The sequence below is a fragment of the Cuculus canorus genome, chromosome 1 (assembly GCF_017976375.1).
Source record: "Cuculus canorus isolate bCucCan1 chromosome 1, bCucCan1.pri, whole genome shotgun sequence".
Taxonomy (NCBI): domain Eukaryota; kingdom Metazoa; phylum Chordata; class Aves; order Cuculiformes; family Cuculidae; genus Cuculus; species Cuculus canorus.
Window position 1 is genome coordinate 113239762 of NC_071401.1, and position 21935 is coordinate 113261696.

Here is a 21935-nt window from a genome sequence, read left to right on the forward strand (position 1 = left end):
TGATGAATGGGCTGAAAAGCAATATCTCTGATATGAAAGAAAAAAAAAAAAACAAAAAACAAAAAAAAAACCAGAAGAAAAGAGAGCAACTAAACAAGGCTGCTTAAGTTGCTGACACAAATATATATTAAAAAAATGTAACTAAAACAGTAGCAAATTGTTTGGAATGGACATAAAACGCAAGTTCCAGAGCTGAAGCCAATACCTAGATGAGAAAGATATCATGATAAGATGTTACAATTGGGTAGACCTACCTTTGTCTGACTACTGCATAGTTAGACAGACCTCCAGAGCAATTGGAAATGTAGTGACTACTGTCAGGAAACAGTCTGTTCTCACATTTTTATGCCTCCCACTAAAGCTGATCTGTGATCTGAGAATAGTGCTATCCTCTATAGTGAAAAATATTGCAATAATGTAGGTTACAAGGAGAACATCTACTATAACAATGTGAACTTGGTGTGTTGATCGAGAAAGACAGAAATATAGGTATTTGGGGGACGAGGTGTGGGATGGGAGAAGGTAGGAGAAGAATTACTGCACGCACACATGCCTTCAGTACAAAGCTTCCTGATGATGAACCACATGGAATCACAGAAATTTCAAGATCTAATCCTTCTCTTCACTGGCAAACACAGGTCCTAAAAAGTATGGTACCTGAACAAATGCTAGAGAGGAATCTAGATTCTTCACATTTTTCAGATAAATGAAACCTTGTCAAATGAGAAGCAAATGGTAGAATAGTGCAGCAGTGATAAAGGCTCTGATCCAACAGTCAGGGCATACTGCTGTGCTCATGCAGGGCATCAATGACTTTAATAAGTCTCCACAGAAGCAGAGTAGTCCCTTTGTACACTATCAGCTATGACACCAGGACCTAATTCAGTATTCAGCTCCACACCCCCATCATGTTGGCAACAATTCAGAGATGGTGAGACAACTTGTAAAGGAAAAGGAAAAAAAAAAAGCAGTGTTTTAAACCTCTGTAATTTAATGTTAGCTTTTTATGTGTCTAACATTAAAGCATTTTTTCACTTCTATTTAATCAAAATTAATCACTAAGATTACTACAGTAATTTATGTTGGAGATTATTGAAATGAGTGTTTTATTAAAATCTGGTTTTATTAATAGAACACATTCCAGCTAAGGAATCATGTGAGTGTTCTATTAGAGACTATTAAGTGGGAACTGGGAGTTAATCATAACAGTCATGCTGCCAAGGTCCTTTGACAGCAACACATACTAGGTTTGTTTCTGCTTTTACTTTTACTAGCGTATCCAAGTCTATTACTTACCGTAGCATGAGTGGTCAGAATAAATCCTGTAAAACAGGGAAAAGAAACAAAGGTACATACATCTCAGTAGTTTTGAACAAAGAAAGGGTAATGAGAAAGAGACTCACCAGCCTGATTAGTTGTGATGCTGACAGCAGCAAATTGTCTGGAAAGCGTACTCAAGTCAGATACCCCGTTGACCGCATCAATCTCAAAAGTATAATTGGTATGTGCCAAAAGGTCCACGACTGTCACTGTAGTGTTCATGAGCCCAGTCTGACGGGGCAAGAATCGCACGTTGTCACTACATGGCTCACATATTTTGATGTTTCCTCCACATTTTTTGCAAATGATGTTGAAAGTGACATCTTTCCGACCTCCAGTATCAAGAGGCCAGCTCCAATCCAGGATAACAGACGTCTCATTGATGTTAGAGATAACGTTTCTTGGAGCAGATGGAGGTCCTATAAAAGGAAACAGGAAATCAGAGGGATGAGATTTTCTTTACTGCTCTAAGATGGGAGTAACAAGGGCACCACAAATAACCAAACTCTTCTAGTTATTTCCTGTAGAGACTCCAGAAATATTTCACTGGACTACAGACCTAGACTATCAAGGACCATGTTTTCTTCTAGACAGACAGTTCCCTCAGGGTGCAGCTCACAGTTGAAAATATTGGTAGCACTTCAAAAACCCTTGTTGTCCTTCTTGAGCCTTACACAGAACAAGAAGGAGAAAATGAAAATTGAAAGACAAACGCTGCCCATCAATTTTCAGTAGCCTGTCCGACGTGTAAGAAGACATGGGAGGCAGTGAATGGCTGACTGCAATGGGACATGAGAAGAAGCAAGCAAGCTGCTAAGATACAGATGGAACAGCAAGAATGACAGCCCCGAGCGTAATGATGCTACTCACTGGTGCAAGCCATGGATGGAGGGTCTTTCTCAGAGCGAAAGTAATTCTTTTCACACCTGCAGTTCAAAGATGCATCTTCGTAGGTGGAGCTGTGAGGTGGGCATTTGGCACACTTCAGGTTGCCAGCAGAGGCTTTGTAGAACCCAGGTCGACAAGCTGCAAAATAAGAGGAGTACAGTTTTAAATTCCATGGACATCTCCTCAGTTTTAACATGCAACTTTGTTACTGCTCTAGGATCTATCCATATGTAGAACACATTTTTCAGATGTTTATGGTCTGAAACCACAGATTTTTCTCATAATGAGAAAACTGATGGAAATAAAACCTCAAGGAAGAGTGGAGCTCTCTACGCATCAATTTGGATTTGAATTTAATTTTTGCCTGGAAAACAAAATAGTGTATTGCACCACTAAGAAGAAACATTTTCTGTGTTGCATTTGGAGAACTTCAATTATTTTTCTTCTCTTCTGGTTAATTTGCAAAAACATTGGCCCTATCCTGCGTAAGAAGCCAACTTTATCCTTCCTCTGCTGCCAGGGTTTGCTTACAAGAACACATTAATTGTAAACTATGTCTCTCCAGTTCAGTAGGACTAAGCAAGCCAAAATGCAGAAAATAACCTGAACTGTGAAAAATCTATTCCATTTCTTAAGGACTGTGCAACAGGCTTGATAAGATGCTTCTGATACTATCAGGACCTTGTATGGTACAAGGAGGATGTTTTTCACATTAACCCAGTCTTCTAGGGAAGGTGCTTGAATGCACAACTGCTGCTTTGGAAAAACTCTGGGCGGTGGTGTTTCATTAACACTGGCACACTCCCTCTATTTTGACTCCTGTTGCATTTGAGACTGATTCAGCACTACATTTGCAGCAGAAGAAAACAGTCTTTGAAGTAAGTTACAGAAAAGGAAAAAAATGAACAATTAACTTTTTATTAAAAACCCATGTAATGACTTCTTCCCGCCACGATGGTATTGCCATCTGAAAATTAAAGAAAAAAAAAAAAAAAAAGAGAGAGAGAATGAACCCAGGTAATTATCAGCAGACAACTTTCAGTGGCTGCTTCCCCCTCAAGACATGCCAGTTAGAAACATTCTGCCCGACACTGGCCAACCCCAGGCCTGTACTCATACCTAAAACAACCACACACAAACAGATAATGTAACAAAAGGGAGCACATCTTAAAATGTGTTTACCTTTTGTTACACTTTGGTTCCACAGTAAACACCTCAGAACGCACAAACACACAAGGAAAACCCCCAATACAGTCTCATTATAAATATAATGTAGAAAAGTAGACAGTAGAGCTTAGGTAAAAGTTCTCAGGACCTGTCACTGAATTAAATGCTAATTTGAAGCCAAAAGAATGGGTTCACCAGTCTTAGTGTAAGCCTAAACAGAGACACACCTTTTGGTTTTGATTGTGGAGATGAAATGATTCACAAACATAGTATAAAATCCAAGATGTAAGACTATGTGGTCTTTTGTGCTCATTCATGCACTGCCCAGACAGAAAAGTGTTTGGATGGGTAGCCGGAGATGGAAAGAAAGTCAGAATAAAAATTCCAGCATCATCATAAGTGATGGACGGGAGAAGGAAGCTGCATCATTAAACTTGATGTTCAGCTTAAACGTTATTGTCGACAACCAAAACCTAACTGAATATCTGGGTTAGGCAAATTTGTTGATTAGCTCCTGGTGCCAAACACCTGAGTGAAATGCACTGGCAAGTACAGAGAAAACAAAGCCCTGTACAGTCCTGTGTCCTACTGTGAGACATCTTAATAAAGGAAACCCTTCTCACACTGGATTGAAAACAGCGTGACGAGTATGAAACATTTCACAAGGACATGCTAATCTCAGCCACTCTTAAGCACTTCACAACCCTTGCAAATCAAGGCGCCTGGCTGCAGCTGCTACCTCCAAATTCCATGCTAGCAAAGCAGCTGGGAAAGACACCTCCTGCTCCAAGTTCTCTCCTGGAAGCCCTGAGGAAACAATCCAGAGTTTGATCCTCTGAGGAATGGGCCCACACGACAATCTGTGAAAGCAGAATTGCTAAAAGCAACCTGATGGCAAAGTTCACAGAGCCTAATGCCAACCCACCTGATCTGGCACAGCCTGTCCTCCTTCAGCCAGCACTTCTTGTTTGCTGTCTCCTGAAAGGCTGTAAGGGTGTTTGGGGATTTCTGTTTAACTTGAGGAAATAAAGGAAACCTAAGCCCCTCTTAAACACCTCCACTAGGAGAAAATGAAGCAGGGAACAGAGTTGTCTCTTTTTTTTTTTTTTTTTGGTTTGTTTTTGCTGTGGCTATTCTGGCAGCCTTCTAAGAGTTAAACCTCATTCCCTCCCAAATACTGCCCCATGATACATGTGCCATACCTGGGGTGAGACTCTTTGGTCCCACTCCAGCTGACAGAGCAGCCTTAAATGATTTTACTGTCTCTGGGCAGAGCACAGCTGTTCCTGGCTTTAAGATAATAAGCCAGGCAGAAGACAATAGAAGCCAATCCCTCTCTTACCAGTGCTAGTAACTACGCTAACACATTATGGGATAAACATTGCACTACACCCACCCAGCTAATCACACAGCACTTTCACCAAAACTTCTCATGGAAACTTATTGTCAGATATCAAACTCAAATGGTTTCACTTAACTCACCTTGAGGGGACATTTTTATATTTATGGGCAGGCATACACAAGACAAAGATGTATTTATGAATATATACAGTATATTTTTTAATTTGTAATAATTTTATATATTACTTTAATGTAAAGACTGGCAAAAGACCAATAACCTAAAACTGCTCTTTTGCCATGTGGTTGGTCTCCCTACAAAACAGTTTCTATTGCTTGTTAAGCATAATTTGTTCATAGCATCATAACACATGAGCATTCATTTATAGGATGGAACTACAGTAAGATTGCTTGTTTGAGACACCTTCAAAGCACCTACCATCAACATCTTAATACAGCAAAGAACATAAGCAAACAAGCTTGAATAAGGAGTGGACAGACTTTGTGGGGTGAGGAAGAGAAAAGAAGGAATCCAAATGTTCCATTAATAAATTTCTCTTTCATCCCTCAGGTGAAAAATTGTAGACCTCATTTAAGAAAAGGTGTGATGGTGCGGAGCCAGAGAAAAAAATGAAGAAAGTCGAACATGGAAGAAGCACCCTGGTAACACGAGATCAAGCTTCTTCTATCCCAGAGGGACAGGTATGTCATCATTTTGTGCTTCTGCCGTAATGGTACAGACCGAGCAGTTGGTGCAGAGGGATGAGCCGTTCAGATCCCTGCTGTCCCAGTATGCCCTAGTGAGGGCATCCCAATCTCATGTCTTCCCCTCAGGCTGTCTCACAGTTTCTGTCTTTGTCTATCAGATCAATTTAAGATGATTCACAACTGCAGCCCAAAGGAAAAAAAAAAAAATGCAATTACACTTAAAACTGAAGCCTGGAAAGGGGGTGTTAATAGAAAATGTTGTCAATGTACTTATTATTTATTTCCTAGTAATTTTTAAAGTTCTGATATATTAGAGAAATAAAAGAAGTCTTTACTTCAAAAGGCATTATTCTTTTTTTTTTTTTTTAATGTCAGAAAAATCAGATTACATAACTGATGAAATAAAGTTTGGTTTTTTTAAGGTGAATAACAAGGCTTTGGTTTCAGACATGTAGGGGAAAAAAAAAAAAAAAAGGACTAGAACAGGAAGTTTTCACAGAATCTGTAATTTCAGCATGGGAACCAGCTGCGAATGGCAGTTGCTTTTTCTCAACATTTTCTTCTAGAAGCTAAGAAATTTTCCATTTCCTCAGAAGAGGAAACGACGTGAGAAGAAGTAGATGCAATGGGCTAGGAAGAAAAACCTCTCAGCATACTAAAAGTCAGTAAAGGAAACCTTGAGAGTGTCTACATACACGATATAGACTGTACAGCAAGGCTGTTTGGTTTTGCTTTTTAATAAGATATCCTCAATTCAGATGCTCAATACCTGTTTGCCCCCACGACTCCTGTGATAACTCCAAAATGCAATATTATTTTAAAACTGTATGCAGTCCGATTTTAATCTCTTTTTTTTTTGAGTGTGAGCCACACTGACTTTATTGAGGTCATCTACTGGTAAGAATTTCAGGACTGCAGCTGTCCTTGTTGTCGTATGAAAATGAATTTCCCTAAGCTATAACTGATGAGTCTGTCTCAGAGACAGACAGCAAGGGGAGTTATATCACTGAAAGTAAAAGAATTGCATGTAGCAATCTACGGTAGTTACTGCTTACAGAAATGTGGACATCTTTTCAACAGCAAAGTGAATTTTGCCTCTGTTTGAGATTAAAACATGGTCCTAATTAAGGGTTAAATGGTTCATTTCAACTTTAATTAATTCTAAATTAAAATACAAAGCTGTTAGTAAACAGGTGCATTTTAGTATTCAGACCCTGCAACCCCCTACACACAGAGCGATATCACCACTTTCCAGCTGTAAATACCAACTAATGACCTGAGCCCATTCTGCCTGAGCGGATGACTTTCCAGCCTGAGTACTCCAGGCCTGACAGGGCCCATTTCCCTGCACAAGGTCAAAACAATCCTTTATTTGCAAAACGAGCTGCACTCCACAGTCCTACAGAAACTCTGCTTTCTGTGCTCTGAGCAGAGGTGTGATGCTCTGAGGCAAGGCTCAAGCATCATAAGGCACTGCAAGCAGATATATGCAGCCATGAAACCAAGTGTGCAACAGGCAGCATCCACTAAGCAATAAACCGTTTCCTTTCTTTGTGCCTCTGCTTACCAATAATAAAGCCTGGGGGTGAAATACCACTGTGACACTAAACCACAGCATTTAGGAAAGAAGGGAATCAATCATAAACCAGTATGGCTGTTGTGGTGTTAGCCAGCAGCTAAGCACCACAGAGCTGCTTGGCCCCCTCCCCTCTCCCCGCAGTGAGATGGGGAGAGAAAATAAAAAGAAACAAAACTTATCCTCATGAGACAAAGTCAGTTTAACAGAAGAGCAAAGAAAGAGAAAATAATAGTACAACATACGAAACAAGTGATGCACAATACAATTGATCACAATCCAATAGCCAATGCCCAGCCTGCCCTCAAGTAGCAATTGCAGCCGTCTTGGCCAACCCTCCCCAGTTTACATACTGAGCATAATGCGATATGGTACAAAATATCCCTCAGGCCAATTTAGATCAGCTGTCCTGGCTATGCTTCCTTCCAGCTTTTTCGGCACCTCCCCCTAGCAGGGCAATGCTGAGAAGACACTGAATAAGTATAAGCTCTACTTAGCAACAACTGAAATCATCAATGTGTTATCAACATTATTCTTACACTAAATCCAGAACACAGCACTATACTAGCTACTAAGAAGAAAGTTAACTCTATCCCAGCCAAAATCATGATAGTAAGCTGGAACAAGGACAACAGCTTATGGATACCTTAACATTTCTTCATAGCTTGCATTAGCAAAAGAGATGATAGCAGTCCTGGAACAACTCTTCTGTCTCTGTCCCCTGCAGAGAGGACAGGGAAGCATCCTCCAATGCATGTGGTTTGTGTTAGTGGGGCCTTGCAAACCATTCTCATAGTCACCTGTGGAAATGTCACGCCAATGAGCAGCAGCAGCAGTTCTTACATCAGACCTGAAGCCACAGGATGACCTTTGGCTATGCGGGTATGCTGGGAAGTGAACACTACCAACTGTGGCCCACCTTCATGCCCATGTACAGCTTTGCATCTCTGCAATGTTCTCAAGCCCCTTTTAAAAGCATTTACCCTGCTTTTTTTTTCCTCACTACACAGATTACAGTCATGATCTGGAGATGGTCATGGTCTGAAGGTGCCAACAGCACTATTTTTATCACCAGTAACAGAATTACACATTCACCTACCCGTATATATACTTGAACATGCAAAATCAGATGTAACAGAGATACCAGCTTGTGAAAATATGTGAGATAACAAACAGCAAAGATCAACCTTATAAAACCCAAAACCATTTTATTTTCCTTGGGTGAGTCATATCCTTCCCTTCTTGTGCTTGTTTATAATTTCTAGAAACAACAAAAAAGGTGAGAACTGTTATTAACTTTAAATTAAGATATCAAAACTGTTCATTTCACACTTCAGTCACAAATTCTATCCGGCCACATGTGTTCTTCTAGCTGCATTAGAAATAACACTATATATAATTCCAGCTCAGATAGATGAAGTATAGGAAATTAAGGCAGAATTCTGCCCTGAGTCATCCCATCCTCAGTTTGTATCACATATCATTCACAACACTGAAAACATCTCATTTTTCCCTCTCTTGTTCATTAAGGCATCTGCTTAACAGAAAACAATGCTTTATAATGTGGGTTTCCTGTAAAATCCCACAGAGCAGGGAAACTATCTTCCATAGCTCTCACTGTCTCGTAGTGTACAAAAAGCCCCATAATATACAGAAATACATATGTATACATCCTCATGGGCCTCTAGGTACCTTTGTGCATACCCACCTAGTCCTAACAGGCTTCTAAAAATCAGTGTATTCTTGATTCTTATTCCCATTAAACTTCAGGCATGCTTTTTGTCATCAGATCCAAATAAATAGTAAGATATACTTAAGGGAATAGGTCTCAACTCTGAGTACTACTCTTTACAGTAGGAACAGAGGTACAAGGCTGAATGTCACTGAAACATTTTAACAACTCCCTGTACTTGCTGAGGAGGAGAAAAAGGAGGAGGAGGAGGCAGGGACAGCCCTAACACTTGTCAGCAGGTGGGGATCCCAAGTGGGGATTACAAAACAGGTAGTGCTCAGACCAGCAGCCGAAGTAACCCAGCCATTTTTTCTAAGCATTATAAACACATCAATAAAATCTCACATTGTATTTTCTATGCACAAGACAGACTTTTCAGTCTGGAAATTGCAGGTATCAAATTAAAAGTTGCATTTTAAATACTAAAGTGAATTCCCATCACTCCTTTCATTATTGGCTATGCAATAGCTCTAGAAAATGCAACTGTTTATTACTATAACTTATCTTTGAGAGGAAAACTACTGCAGAAAAAAACATGCATCATGTGCACTTCAGCATCTCTAGACTGGAAAAATAGAATAATCACAGCCAAAACCGCTGACAGATTTGAAGAACTACTGCAGCTGTCCACTGCAAAAGAAATCAACAACAAAACTGCTATCTCTAGGCCTTCTCCAACAATAAGAAGCAAATAATGTGAGAACTCAGAAAATTATCTCTCTTTTCTCCATCTCTCTGCTATACCCCTCCAGCCTTCATGCCAGCAGGATGAACTATGTGATATGCATGAGGCAAGGAATAAGTGCAATGTGACACTGAAATGCGTCTAGAGAAATACCCTTTGGAATGAGCACTTTTCATTTTTCTATACCTGAAAGCTGCTGCTAGAACAAAAACCCCAAACATATTTAGTAGTACTTAATCTTACTCATGAGTAAATTTCTGCTTTTTTCTTCTCACTTCATATTTCATAGTGATCTGCGACCTTAACGTATTTTAATCAGATGCTTTTTAAATTGGCTTCACTCCCAGGTCAAGTCATTCAACAGAAACAATTCCTGTTCTTTGTTTAATAACTGTTACTGGCAGACATATTAATTATATGTACATAAGAGATAGCTTTATGCTGAGGGAATAACACTGCACCTTTTAACTGCAGTCTGTAATAGCTCTACATTGTGCCTCGCAGGCTTCTGTATCTCTTTTTATGAAGTGCATTACAGTGATTGCTACCAGCAATATTGTTGAAAGTGCAATGTCAAAGATAGCAGGTCTAAAACACAGCATTATGGCAAAGATGTTCTCACTTGTGGATACAAAACGTGTAAGGCAATTTAGCTTCTTTGCAGGCAGTTTTGGGTAAAAGGAATCTTTTGTAAGTAGGAAAACATTGAGGACTGCAGCCTTCATTCAGAATTAAAGGAAAATAAACAAAGATCTACCTATCTTAACTCCATCCACACTTAGCGAATCACTTAAGTATTTAAACAAACAATTTATGTTTATAAGCACTGTCTCTGACTTTCCTTAAACAAGATGTTTTCCTGAAGCAAAGCCTCGACACACAGAGATATATTAAGCTATAATTTTGTCATACGAAGAAATTCCACATTCAATTTTTTTATAACTTAATTTAATTCACACAGAGGTGAAAAATAACTTCCTAATTCAAGAAGCATTGTTGTTTGTTTGGATTTTTTATTTAAATTTATATTAAGAAATACCAGACTAAAACCCACCAGCAACAACTTAAACAGGAAAAATAAAAAAAGTACAAACGCACACACAAGAAATCTGGAAGTTTTAAATGACAATTTGAAGAGGACCAAAAAGCAAAGATATACTTTTTACTTGAATTAAAATTATACTGTGAATTCCTCAAAAGCAAACTAGACGTAGGATCCCAACAGCTTCAAACAATAAATGTTTTCTAACATTGGGCTAAAAGTGCCACAAGGGGATAACCGTGGTACTAGTCTGGTTTAGTCTTTCCTCAACTTCTCTCTCTCTCTGTCAGAACTTTTAAAAAACCGACAAGAGAAGAACAATCAACCACAGGACACAAGCTCTTGGGAAGATGTTTCCTTTCTAGCTGAGTGAAAAAAACACAGCTGGTGCATAGTAATTCTCCTGTGCTAGATTCAGCTAATAAGTGAAAAACAACTTTCAAAACCTTGGGAGGTTTATCTAAGTTCTCTGTGCTTAAAACAGCACAGATTAACAGGTTAACAATGAGAAAGGTAATATAAATAAAGAAGAACAAATGAATTGTCCTACAGAATACATCTAGTCCTAGCACTTACCTGGAACCTATCTTGCACCTAATGGTAGCACCATACGAAGCTGCAAGAGAAAGGCCAACAACAGGGGACGATCACTCGCAATCCCTCATCCCCACAACATAAATATTAGTTCAAAGACTTGGAAACCCAACGTCTGATAGATTTCCTAATTTATTTTTTAACAAAAATTACAATAATCTTGCATTCTATCGTCTGTCATGTAGAATATTCAGGGTTTTTTGCTAATTATTGACCTCAAATAATTTTTCTGACATTCTTCTTTAGTCTCGGCAGTCAATGTGAAGCAAAAAAATACATCCTTCCTTGAGTTTACCCTCAGGTTTTACAACCTTTTAGTCAAATTAATGCATCCTTGGCTTTCATCATGAGACAGGGAGAACAGCTGCTCCTGATGTATGCTCTCTAAGCCATTCCTTACCTTAAAAAGAGCTATCATAAACTTTTCTTGTCTGAGATGAACAATCACAAACTTTTCAATCAGCCTGTACAGGAACACTTCCTATGTCTTTGATTATACACATCTCTAGTTCTGCAGTATCATTATCAGGTGGAAAATGCTCTTATGCTTTTCATAGTGCTTCTGTTGAAACCAATTGATTTATATATAGGACTGCATTTTATCTCCTACTCTCTCTAACTTATTTGGGGCTTTGCTTTGTTTCTTATTTCCAACAATCCACTGACCAGGCTTATCTCTCCCAGTTGTCCACGTCAATACATATATCCCTAGTCAAAAAAAAAAAAAAAAATCAGATGTACAGAAAGTCTACATTTTCTCTCTGGGAGGGAACGTGATTTTGCGTTTACTGAGGCTGAACGCTACCTTCCACCTTTGTCAACACGTACAGGAGATGGTTGCTGTCCTCATTTTGCAATTGAATGCAGAACAGGCTCCAAAGCCAATGTTCTTTCTTCCAGTGACACATTCTAATCCAAATGCTACTGGTGGGTTGTGTGATGTTACGGAGAGCTCAGCCCAGCTCCCCAGTGACACAGGTCCACTACTGCAATTAGCATGAATTAGTACTTTTGTTAGCAGTCTCAGCAGAGCTGTCAAATTAATTGGAAAAGAAATTTAACAAATGCCTTTCCCCTTTGAGATATTCTTTTGGGTCAGCGTTGAGACATATTAATTGAGCAGTGTGGGGGAAGCTTATGTTCCTTATGCCCTTGCTGAACCTGTTTTGTTGATAAAAAGAGAGGACTTTGGGGTTTGGAGCTGTTAATCCTATACCTGTCACAAGCAGCACACTGACATTAAAAAAAAGACAATTTTATAACACTGAAATATTCCAGCTGCCGGTAAAAATAAATAAATAAATTAAAAGGCTCAATTAATGGCCAGTGACTAGAATATATATACACATTCATCTTTCATGAACCCTCACTTTCTCACACCTCAAAGCTTTCAGTTTATCTCTAATTTACAAAGGTACCCAAAAGACAGTTCACTGTTTCCCTGATTTTAAGCTACTTCTATATTCAACCATTGGAGGCAAGCCATCACTAGATGTGTATAAGCTTTAAGGTTTAGAAAGTAAGCACTAGAAATGCTATACTGTGCTGCCTTACCACTTTTAAGCATTCAGACTAAGAGAGATGAAAAGCTAAAATCACGTGGCTATGCTTAATTCGATCAAAACTACTGAATCCCTTGCTGTTAGTTTCATTGCCAACCACCGACATGTTGCTGCCTAAATTTATTGGAGGTGGTTCTGGGAAAGGGAAGCTTTTAAGAGGAGAAATGGTGCTGCAATGGCAGGTGCTTAAACCTGTATTAAAACATTCCTATGGTTTAAGCCGCTATCATTACTTGCTGACATAAACCAAAACATCATGGCTTTATCATCATCATAACAAACTCTCTTCTTCATGTGCCTTTTTCACTGACTGTATTTTCATCCTTCCAGTGGAAAGCCTGAAAATTAAACAGCTACAGCCTCCAGGGACATCTGTGTGCTGACAATCTTCTTCTCACAGCTGAAAGAAAAAGCCCAAGGCTTTTGCAGAACTGTCTAACCACTGAAGTGCAGTATTCATACATTGTATGCTTTAGCTTTTATCTGGACTTCCTTGGTATTTTGCCTTTTTAAAAAAAAACTCTTAATTACTTAAAATGTATTTTCTATGCATGTGTTAAAAATGTCTGGCTTTGCAGGGTAAGCAATTATCCACCGAACAAAAACCCAATTGAACATAAATTTAAAAAAACCCCACAGTTCAGCATTTTTATTCACTAGCCTGGTACCTGTGTGAATTCAAGGGGGGTAAAATCTCAGCTGTTTACAAAACAAAGAATCTGATGTATTGCATTTTACAGGGTATTTGCTAGAGAATTAAAACTCTCCTTGTTGTGGGGAACCTTTACAAACAGTTAAGAGCAAAAAGAACTCTATATTCTCCAACAGCAATCACTTTGCACTGCAGAAAATTCTTTGCAAGGGAGAGGAAACTTATTTCCAGTGTTGCATTCTGTATATATTTTCTCTAACAAATGATGCTGTGTGCTGGTATAAAATGCCACATACTCAACTAACAGTCAATTCCACTGAAGCTCAATACTAGCAGCAAGTTCACTCTACTGCATTTTATAGAGAATAGAAATGAAGAACAACTTTAAGACGTATTTAATGACTTCACATTGTTTTATATAAAACCTTCTACTGTATAGACATCATACCATTTTCTGACTGAAGTAAGAATATTGTAAACACAAAAGACTTCAGCCATACGATTGTTTTCATTTTCTTTTTTCCCCTTCAAAAGTAGAAACTAATGAGGCTGAAAGGACATACAAAACCCTCCAAAGCTGAAAGCATTTAGGTAAATCCACCACAAGATACAAAATTCTGCATTTATCATTAACAACTGATGGAGAAGAAGGGTTGTGGCGAGGTTTTTTTTCCTACTAGGGATATTCCCACCTACTTCCAGTACAATCTTTTGGTAGTGACTATGATTTTTGAGTCACACACTGCAGTTCGACTTGAAATATTTCTTTCTCCTTTACCTAGGAAACAGAGAAGTCAAGTTATGGCTGGTTACTTTTCTTAGCAAAACTCTGATCAGAGTTCTGTTTCTAAAAGACCTACTTCACTTTTTCTGGCCAAATCAGATCATAAAACCTGATGGCACGTTTGATAACGAAGTAAATTATATGGTAGGATATTGAATCTTACTGGGTCAGGGCAGTCCATTGCTGTCTAGATTATAAGTGATATACCATCACGATGATATATATAAAACACAGGAAATTGTTGCATAGTAATAGAATAGTAGTTTAATCAGCCCTCTGAAGAATATCCAATATATTCAAGCACAGACATATTTTTGATCTGGTTGTAACTTTAGTGAAAGGCCTATATTTTATCATTTAATAAAGCCTTTTAAATCTTCTATTATGTGCAAAAATTAAAACAAGTTACAACCATAAAGAGTAGAACAAACCTCAAGAGAACAAAAAAGGTTTTCTTTCTTGGTTAAGTCACATATTCAGTATGTTAAAGAAGAAAAGGCATTTGGAAGGGAACACCCTGCACTCTAAATTTACGGCCAAATAGTACAAAACAGCACATAAACCCAAACAATATTATATTTGTTGTGTCCAAGAAACACACTGTATTCGCTTGTTTACAGCTAACTGAAAAAGCAAGTTAAACAATTCAGTGTAAATAATTGAAAAACATTCTAATCGTATTGCTTTTAGCAATGCTATAAGAAAACCATATCTAAGTCCACTATTCTTTTTCCATACAGAAAACCCTCTCCCTGTCCTGATTCTCAAACTTCCTTGCAAGCATTAGGGTGTCCAGAGGTTCAAGACAAAGCTGGTGGAAGTTGTCAAGGCACACAGCCTCACTGACCACACAGTATCCCCTAGTGTATTTCCAAACACATTCTCAGGTGTCCCACCTATGGCAATGGATAGTAAAGGGTGGATGAACCTAATGTTATTTAGCATGGGGTATACAGCATATTTCTAACAATACCAAGGATTATGTTGTTGAACATAAACAGGGTAGCTGATTACTCCAATGAAAACAACCAAGTAAAGAAAGCCTGATCTTGAAAAATAAAGTTATAATAGAAAAAAGATTTCTGACTACTAATATGACTTTGATGGGGACAACTGGTTTCTACCATACTGTGACTTTTTTATCAATAAATACGACATTTGAAAAAATTGCCAAGTGTGTACGTTAGTTATAAGGGTCCCATAAGCATGCAGTTTTTCTCCTACGCAAGTGGCTCTGTGCTTCAGGCAGATGAATCCAGTTAGTTAAGTATAATAGAAACATTGTACCAATAAATGCAAAACATTCATAAACATGTTCTGCAGCCAGTATAAACCTCAGTGTCCATGTAAGTCAGTAAAGATGTTATAATTTTTTTTCTTGCTATTCTCCTTGCTTCCTGTGCTGTATGTCAGATTTGAAGTATAGAACAAGCGATTATGATAGGCAAGTGTAACTGTATTTTGAAGGTACTGTCAAAATGCATTAGTGAAATGCTATATGAGAGCATAACTAATCTGAAATGATCTTCCACCAACATGAATGTCACTAATACTGTGGTCTGCTCTACTGACATCATCAAGTAAGACTAAAACAGCTTCCCACAGTTATAAACCTGGCGCTGCAGACCAAAGATCATGCCATAACAGCTGATTTAAGCACACACATCCCCACCTGGTGCCAGGAAAATGGCACACACAACCCTTTGTTTCTGCTTATTCCTATCTTATAAATTAACTGTGCAGTGAACCTTCTTTGGACTGCCTTCAGCACTGACAAAAGGCCCTTATCTGAGCACCACATGGCCAGCAACATAAGGGCAGGTAGCTTACTCTAGTACTGTCACAATTTTCTTCGCTGCTCTATGCCACTTGGGACAGATTTTTATGAGCTGCTGTGTTCAGGGACAGATGATCCAGCTATCAACAGGGACACTGATTTGCATTGACCAGGAAACCAGCCACTTCAGATAGAACTGTAAACTACCTTCTAACTCTTCCCTAACAAGGAAAACTTTGCTTCTACATAAAGACTCACTGTTAAGGAATGTTTTACTCTTTGCCCACTACTTGTCTTGATTATAGCGACCACTGGGTCAGATGTGTATACAGCAAATGCTTGAAACAGGCTAGCAGCAACTAGTCTTGTTATTCTTGATGAATAGCGTAACCTAAGAGCTGTAATACAACTGATTTAATAGCTGCCAACAGTTCAAGTTCAGAAAAGAGTGATGCAATGCTTGTAAATTTGTCTTGAATTATATTAATCCCCTCTGCTATCTTGCAAACAGTTGGAAACGTTACTGCCCAGCCTGCTCAGTCGCACCCTCCTTTTGCTTTGCTTTGTTGGTAGCAATGGTTCTGTGACTCCTATAAGCCAACTTTTCAGAAGTTACTCAGGGACTGACACAACCATGATCAATTCAGTATGAGTCTCTCACATAATTTAATGGTTAGCCACTTCCAAAGTTCAGAAGTGAAGATTAATTTCAATGGATCATCTTAGGGAAGAAGAAACAGCACTTCCCAGAGCTGGCTCTTCTAATGAAGAGGGACACATGGAGCGCTTTCTGCACGTCCTACCATTCTTTCACACTGAATCTGAAAATAATTATCTAAAAGACACTAGAAGAAACATCCAGCTGCCTAATGGCCAGGGGTAGAAATTCTAGACTTCTGGCTTGTATGTTGATTTGTACCAATCAGTCTTTGTATATCCACACAACTGACAGCTCTGAAACAGAAGCTACTTTCACAGACATATGACTTCTCTGAGAATGGAAACTGCTGTTACCAATTCTTTCTACCCTCTTGAAAATATCAGTTGTTATCACATTACCAAATTCTAGATTTGCTTTTAATGCTGAAATTTCTCCCATGACCCCTTTTCCATGCACTCAATAAGGTTTGGTTTTGATTTTTTATCTCATTCTTCTTACACAGCCTTTTCTCAATCTTTTACAACTGTGGCAGAGCAGGAGTTAGGGCTCAGCTAGCGGTAAATGAAAGTGTTCTATGAAATGCATCTTTCTCCTAAAACTCATGCATTACAACATACTCACTTGACAAGCTTAAGGCAACACGATTCCAGCCTCTGCAACAGCATAACAAGACTTCCAAAGTGGTGGGGGAAAGTAAATAAAACTCTCAGACATGAAGCATGCTTGTCCATGGTAGCTTCATTGTGCATGGCTAACGTTCAACTATTTTACAAATGCTGTAACAGCAGATATCACCAATCAAAACTAACTAATTTGTCCCTTGCATGTGAGAAAGGATATAGTGGAGCTCCCTCTCCATTTTTCTCTACCCTGTGACTACTTCAAGCTTTCTTGAAGGAAAGTTCTCCAAGAAAAGATTTAAAAAAGAAACCTGTGGCCCTTTCCAGGGTCATTTTTGATAAGGTAATTTCCATCCCAGAGAAGCGTTGTACAAACAAAGCAATTTCAAAAGCCCGTAGGCAAACATCAAGTTGAATTTTCTACTGGACCATAAAGAGACGGAAGGAAATATTTAAGCATACAAAAAACCCAGTAGAAAATAGTCATAAAGCAACAATAGGAGAGGCCAAATATTTTTAATTATGATTTTACTCATCTGATTTCTGTTATTTTCAAATAAGCCTTCTACATCAATGCTTATTTGCATTAAGATAACATACTTCAGGAAAAAAATAGAAGCTGTGTACAATACATAAATATCCTTCATAATACACCAGCAAAAATCACTATGATATTTTCAAAACTACATAGTCTATGAATTCCAGATTGCTAAAATAATTCAGTTTTATATGAGCTCTTGAAACAGTTCCAACTTGAGCAAGGGAAGAGTTGGCCTGGATGAGGAGTTAGGAATCCATGTGATTATTCAGTGTTCATATTCGCTAAATTTAACATTGGCTCTTTGCGGACGGACTCCCAGAGATGAGACAGAAGAAGGCTAGTTAAACTCTGCCAAGTTCAGGGGTGAAAATCTTGGAGTGACAACCTGGTTATCTAATTGTTAGCAGCAGGCAGCAGCAGTTTGAAGTAGAAAATTAATGTGTTTGGGAGTTATGCAAAACAAGAATGATTTACAACAAATTGGCATCAGGAACGCTTTTAATCAGCTATGATCTGAAAATCCTGAATTCCCATTATAAAAAGCTGAACTTTCATTTGCGTCTACCTAGCCTGATTTTGACTGAAGGAATGGTCAGTAGCTAAAACAGATTAGCAGGGGCTTGGCTTTATTTATAGACTTTATCTCTCTAATTAATTATATACTTGAGATGGGGAAAATGAGCATATGAAATAAGGGAAAAGTTATTATACAGGTCAGTCTTTTGCCTACATATGGAAAACAGGGGCTAACTCCGAGTCCAAGAGATCCCAAATGACTCATCAGCTACTGAAGCAGTGACTTAATTCAAGGGTAGGTAAAGACAACAGAAAGCATAAAAAGAAGATGAGGGGGAACCCTTTCTCCATTGGAATAAAGGTCATTTGCAGGGGTACCACCAGTGAAGAGCAACGTGATCAGATTGTAAGTTATAAATAACCAGTCAGCATGAGAAAAGTAGGTAAGGTTGATCTTGCCTTTGGGGAGAAACTGAAAGTCCTCTCAAGATCCCTGCCTGCCCACTTTGATTGCCCTGTGATAAGCTCCTTCCTTACCCTCTTCCACCTCAAGACAGGGCCAGGAACTTATCGGATAGGCTTTCAAAACTCATAAGAAAGAAATACTCTTGCATCATCACATATTAACAAGTAGAAAAACAGACCATAAACAACTAGCACCTAGGATTGATCACTGTCAGAAAAAGGACACCAGACTAGAAAAACCACTTGTACCCATCCATTCTACATAGTACTCCCTAGATTTTGTAAAATTACACCAGAATAAGTGGCTGAGGTATGTTTTTCTCTTTCAGCAATTGATATAGAAAATTCTGTGCATCAATATTTTTCTTAGCAATATCTTCATACGTCAATCTGAACCTTTGCGTTTTTACAGCCAGCAACAAAATAAAACCAGCAGCTGAAATATACTGCTAATGGATACATAATATGAAGTACTTGTAAAAGATTAAAAAAAAAAAAGATCCTTCAAAAGTTTATCTCAAAATCCTCACTTTATTTTTGTTTTTTTTTATTCTGAGGGGGTGGAGCTTGGGCTGTGTTTAGTAGACAACAAAGTATAAACATGCCTGAAAAGCCACATCATAAGACGTTATCACGAGTAATAGTAAATTCATCTGTGTCTGTTCTCCACCTGCTGTAAATGGGAGACTGTGAAGTGCACTTGTATAAACTTCCTTCATGGCTTATCATGGGCTACAGGCATGACAGATCCTCACCCTTCCTCCAAATAATGACTTATTCAGCTGCAAATTCCTCTGTACAGCTAAGTTCTAAGAGAACAACTGCAACCTGTATTAAACTATTGCAAAAGGTTTCAGCAGATCCAAAGTAATTCAACCATCTGTCTGTGCCCTGTGTAGAAACACTTAATATAATTTTATGTTGGTTTGATGATGCTAATCACATTTTAGGTAACTACTAGAGGAAGACAGATCACCTGAATGTGTGTACTAACCTATTTTAGTTTCATGACTGTAAATCCTTCTGCACATGTTTTGCTTAACAGTCCTTTATGCTGGCTTATCTTAAGTAGTTTCTTAATCAATTGCAGTTAAAAGAAAATTAGCCTAAAATTAAGTGAAGATCTATACAAGAGTAGCACTAGCTTAAATAAATCAATTTCAAATAGCAACCTCACCTAAAGCTACACAGCTTGCTGATGAGTGAAACAAGAATATAAGCACTAAATCCAACTAATGAGTTTCTTCCATCAGAATAATGTCCACATATGTGTCTAATTAAGCTGTTCTCACTAATCAGGACATCAGAATATCTAACCAAAAATCTGGATATGAGCCAACAGGACACCCTGCTAAGCATGGTCAAAAAAATCTATGCTAAAATACATATTAAAAAACATGTCTGATTCTAGTATTTCTAAAATTTCTGTGGGAAAACCGCAGCACACACTAGCAAGAGGCCAAAACCATACAATTTCTATTACAGTATTTTCATTATTTAATTTCCAAATTTTAGGACAGGACTGCTGAGTCCCATCTTGTCCTATTTTTCCATTATCGTTGTCCTTCCACAATAACATCTCAGGACTTCTCTATTTTTTTCACTTTGGATTCTTTGCTTAGTTGAGCATTTCTTGACTTTGCTTCCTCAGCTCAGAGCCATGTCATCATTACAGCTCTTGTGACAGCTCTCATGCATTTGGTCTGCCCTTGCTGGTCACCCCAGTGTGCAAAATAAATCACATCTCTTCATGGTCTCCTTTTCCTTTCACTTATGCCATTATATTACAGGAATGTATTTCTGTGATTTTCTAAAGGTTTATCCTCACTTAGGTATGGTAGAATATTTCCCTAAGTTTCCAAAGAAAATTTTTCAATTTTCCTTAGAGGTGGAGGCTAGGAAGGATTTCCTGGTTGTCCTACAAACGAGACCTTAATTTTCACAGTTGCCTACAAAGTGCAAGTCACTCACCCATTCTTATTTTGAAGCTGTTTGATTTCCTCTAACATGAAATTTGGTGAATGTAGATGTTTTTAGCATAACTTCCAATCTGGACAATGAATTGATTTCTTTTAGCTTTATCTAGGATGCTTCAAGTGGTTCTTGTTAACTGATGTTTGCTCAGACAAATATGAAAATATTTATATTTATTTATAAGCATAAATATAATCTTAGATATATAAGGAGAAATGGTTAAACCCTTATCAATAAATGCAGTAACATGAGTTGCAGAAATTTCTTACTGGGAAGAACAACGTATATATTCCACTATTTACCGTTTTATTTTCCTAAACATAAAGTATTAGAAACATAACAGAATAATTTTCAGTGTTAGTATGTTGATTTCCTTTATCTATCTGCTGTTCAATTAAGCTAAACATAGTTGTAGAGATATAGACTTGACAGACATTCCTAAGAACAACCTGTGGTACTGTGCAGAAATTCAGATTCTCTTCCATATAGAACCGATTCAAGAAGCAGACTACCAAACATATTCCTATTTCAGAATAATGTTTTGTTCGAATTCAAGGTTTCCACTGTCCTACACTCAGAGAAACAGCCTACTGAGTTTCAGCCTGTTCCATCTCCTTAGAAATATTCATTATACAATTCCAAGACCTACAACTCTTCCTCACACTTGTCCTGAGGCTGCAGGTTGCTGCTACAGATGACTGGAGCTGGGTGCAACCAATGCAAAAGTCCTTTTCTTCTGCCACTCAGTAATTTTCTGCCACCAAGATTAAGGCCTAGCACAGAAGAAAGGTAACAAGAACATTCTTTGGTTTATTTTACTGGTGAACTTTGGCACCCACAGTGAAGGAAAAAAAAAAAAAAAAAAACAGGCAAGAAAGAGAACTATGATCAGTTATAATAAATTGCTGAATTTTTATTCAAATAGAAAGAATTTGATATATGTGAGCCATTGAATAAAAAAGAGAACAGTCTTTGGAACAGCACTGCAAAAATACAGTATAAGAACCTGCATGGAAAATATTATGCCAGGATAAAGGGTTAAGCTGTCAGAACAAGCAAATACATTGACTAATGTGAAAATAAATACAACCATGTTCAGAGACATACTGGAACGTCATCAAGGCAGTATCTGTATTCAATGACCACTAGGAAACTCTAGGTACATTACCTATCCCTGTAGAATGTCTTGGGCTAATGCTATTGCAGATGTGGCAAATGCAGTTGACAAGACTAGATAAATGGATTTAAAACTTCAGTCAGTTCATATGGAGCATTTCAGAGAAATCAAGGCTGCACAGAGAAGACAAGCTAACCAAAAGCAGACAGTACTAAT

At 38.1% G+C, this 21935-nt stretch overlaps 1 protein-coding gene across 2 annotated transcripts in view; it reads right to left on the minus strand.

Annotated features, from left to right (window-relative positions):
* LOC104056012 (ephrin type-A receptor 3) overlaps positions 1-21935 on the minus strand; it is a 223659-nt gene that overhangs the window by 74486 nt on the left and 127238 nt on the right. For both annotated transcript variants that reach the window (XM_054071215.1, XM_054071206.1), the window contains exons 4-5: positions 2191-2346; positions 1404-1739 (exon numbers count right to left, since the gene is read on the minus strand). In XM_054071215.1, coding sequence (XP_053927190.1) covers positions 1404-1739; positions 2191-2346 — 492 coding nt within the window. The remainder of the gene's footprint in view (positions 1-1403; positions 1740-2190; positions 2347-21935) is intronic.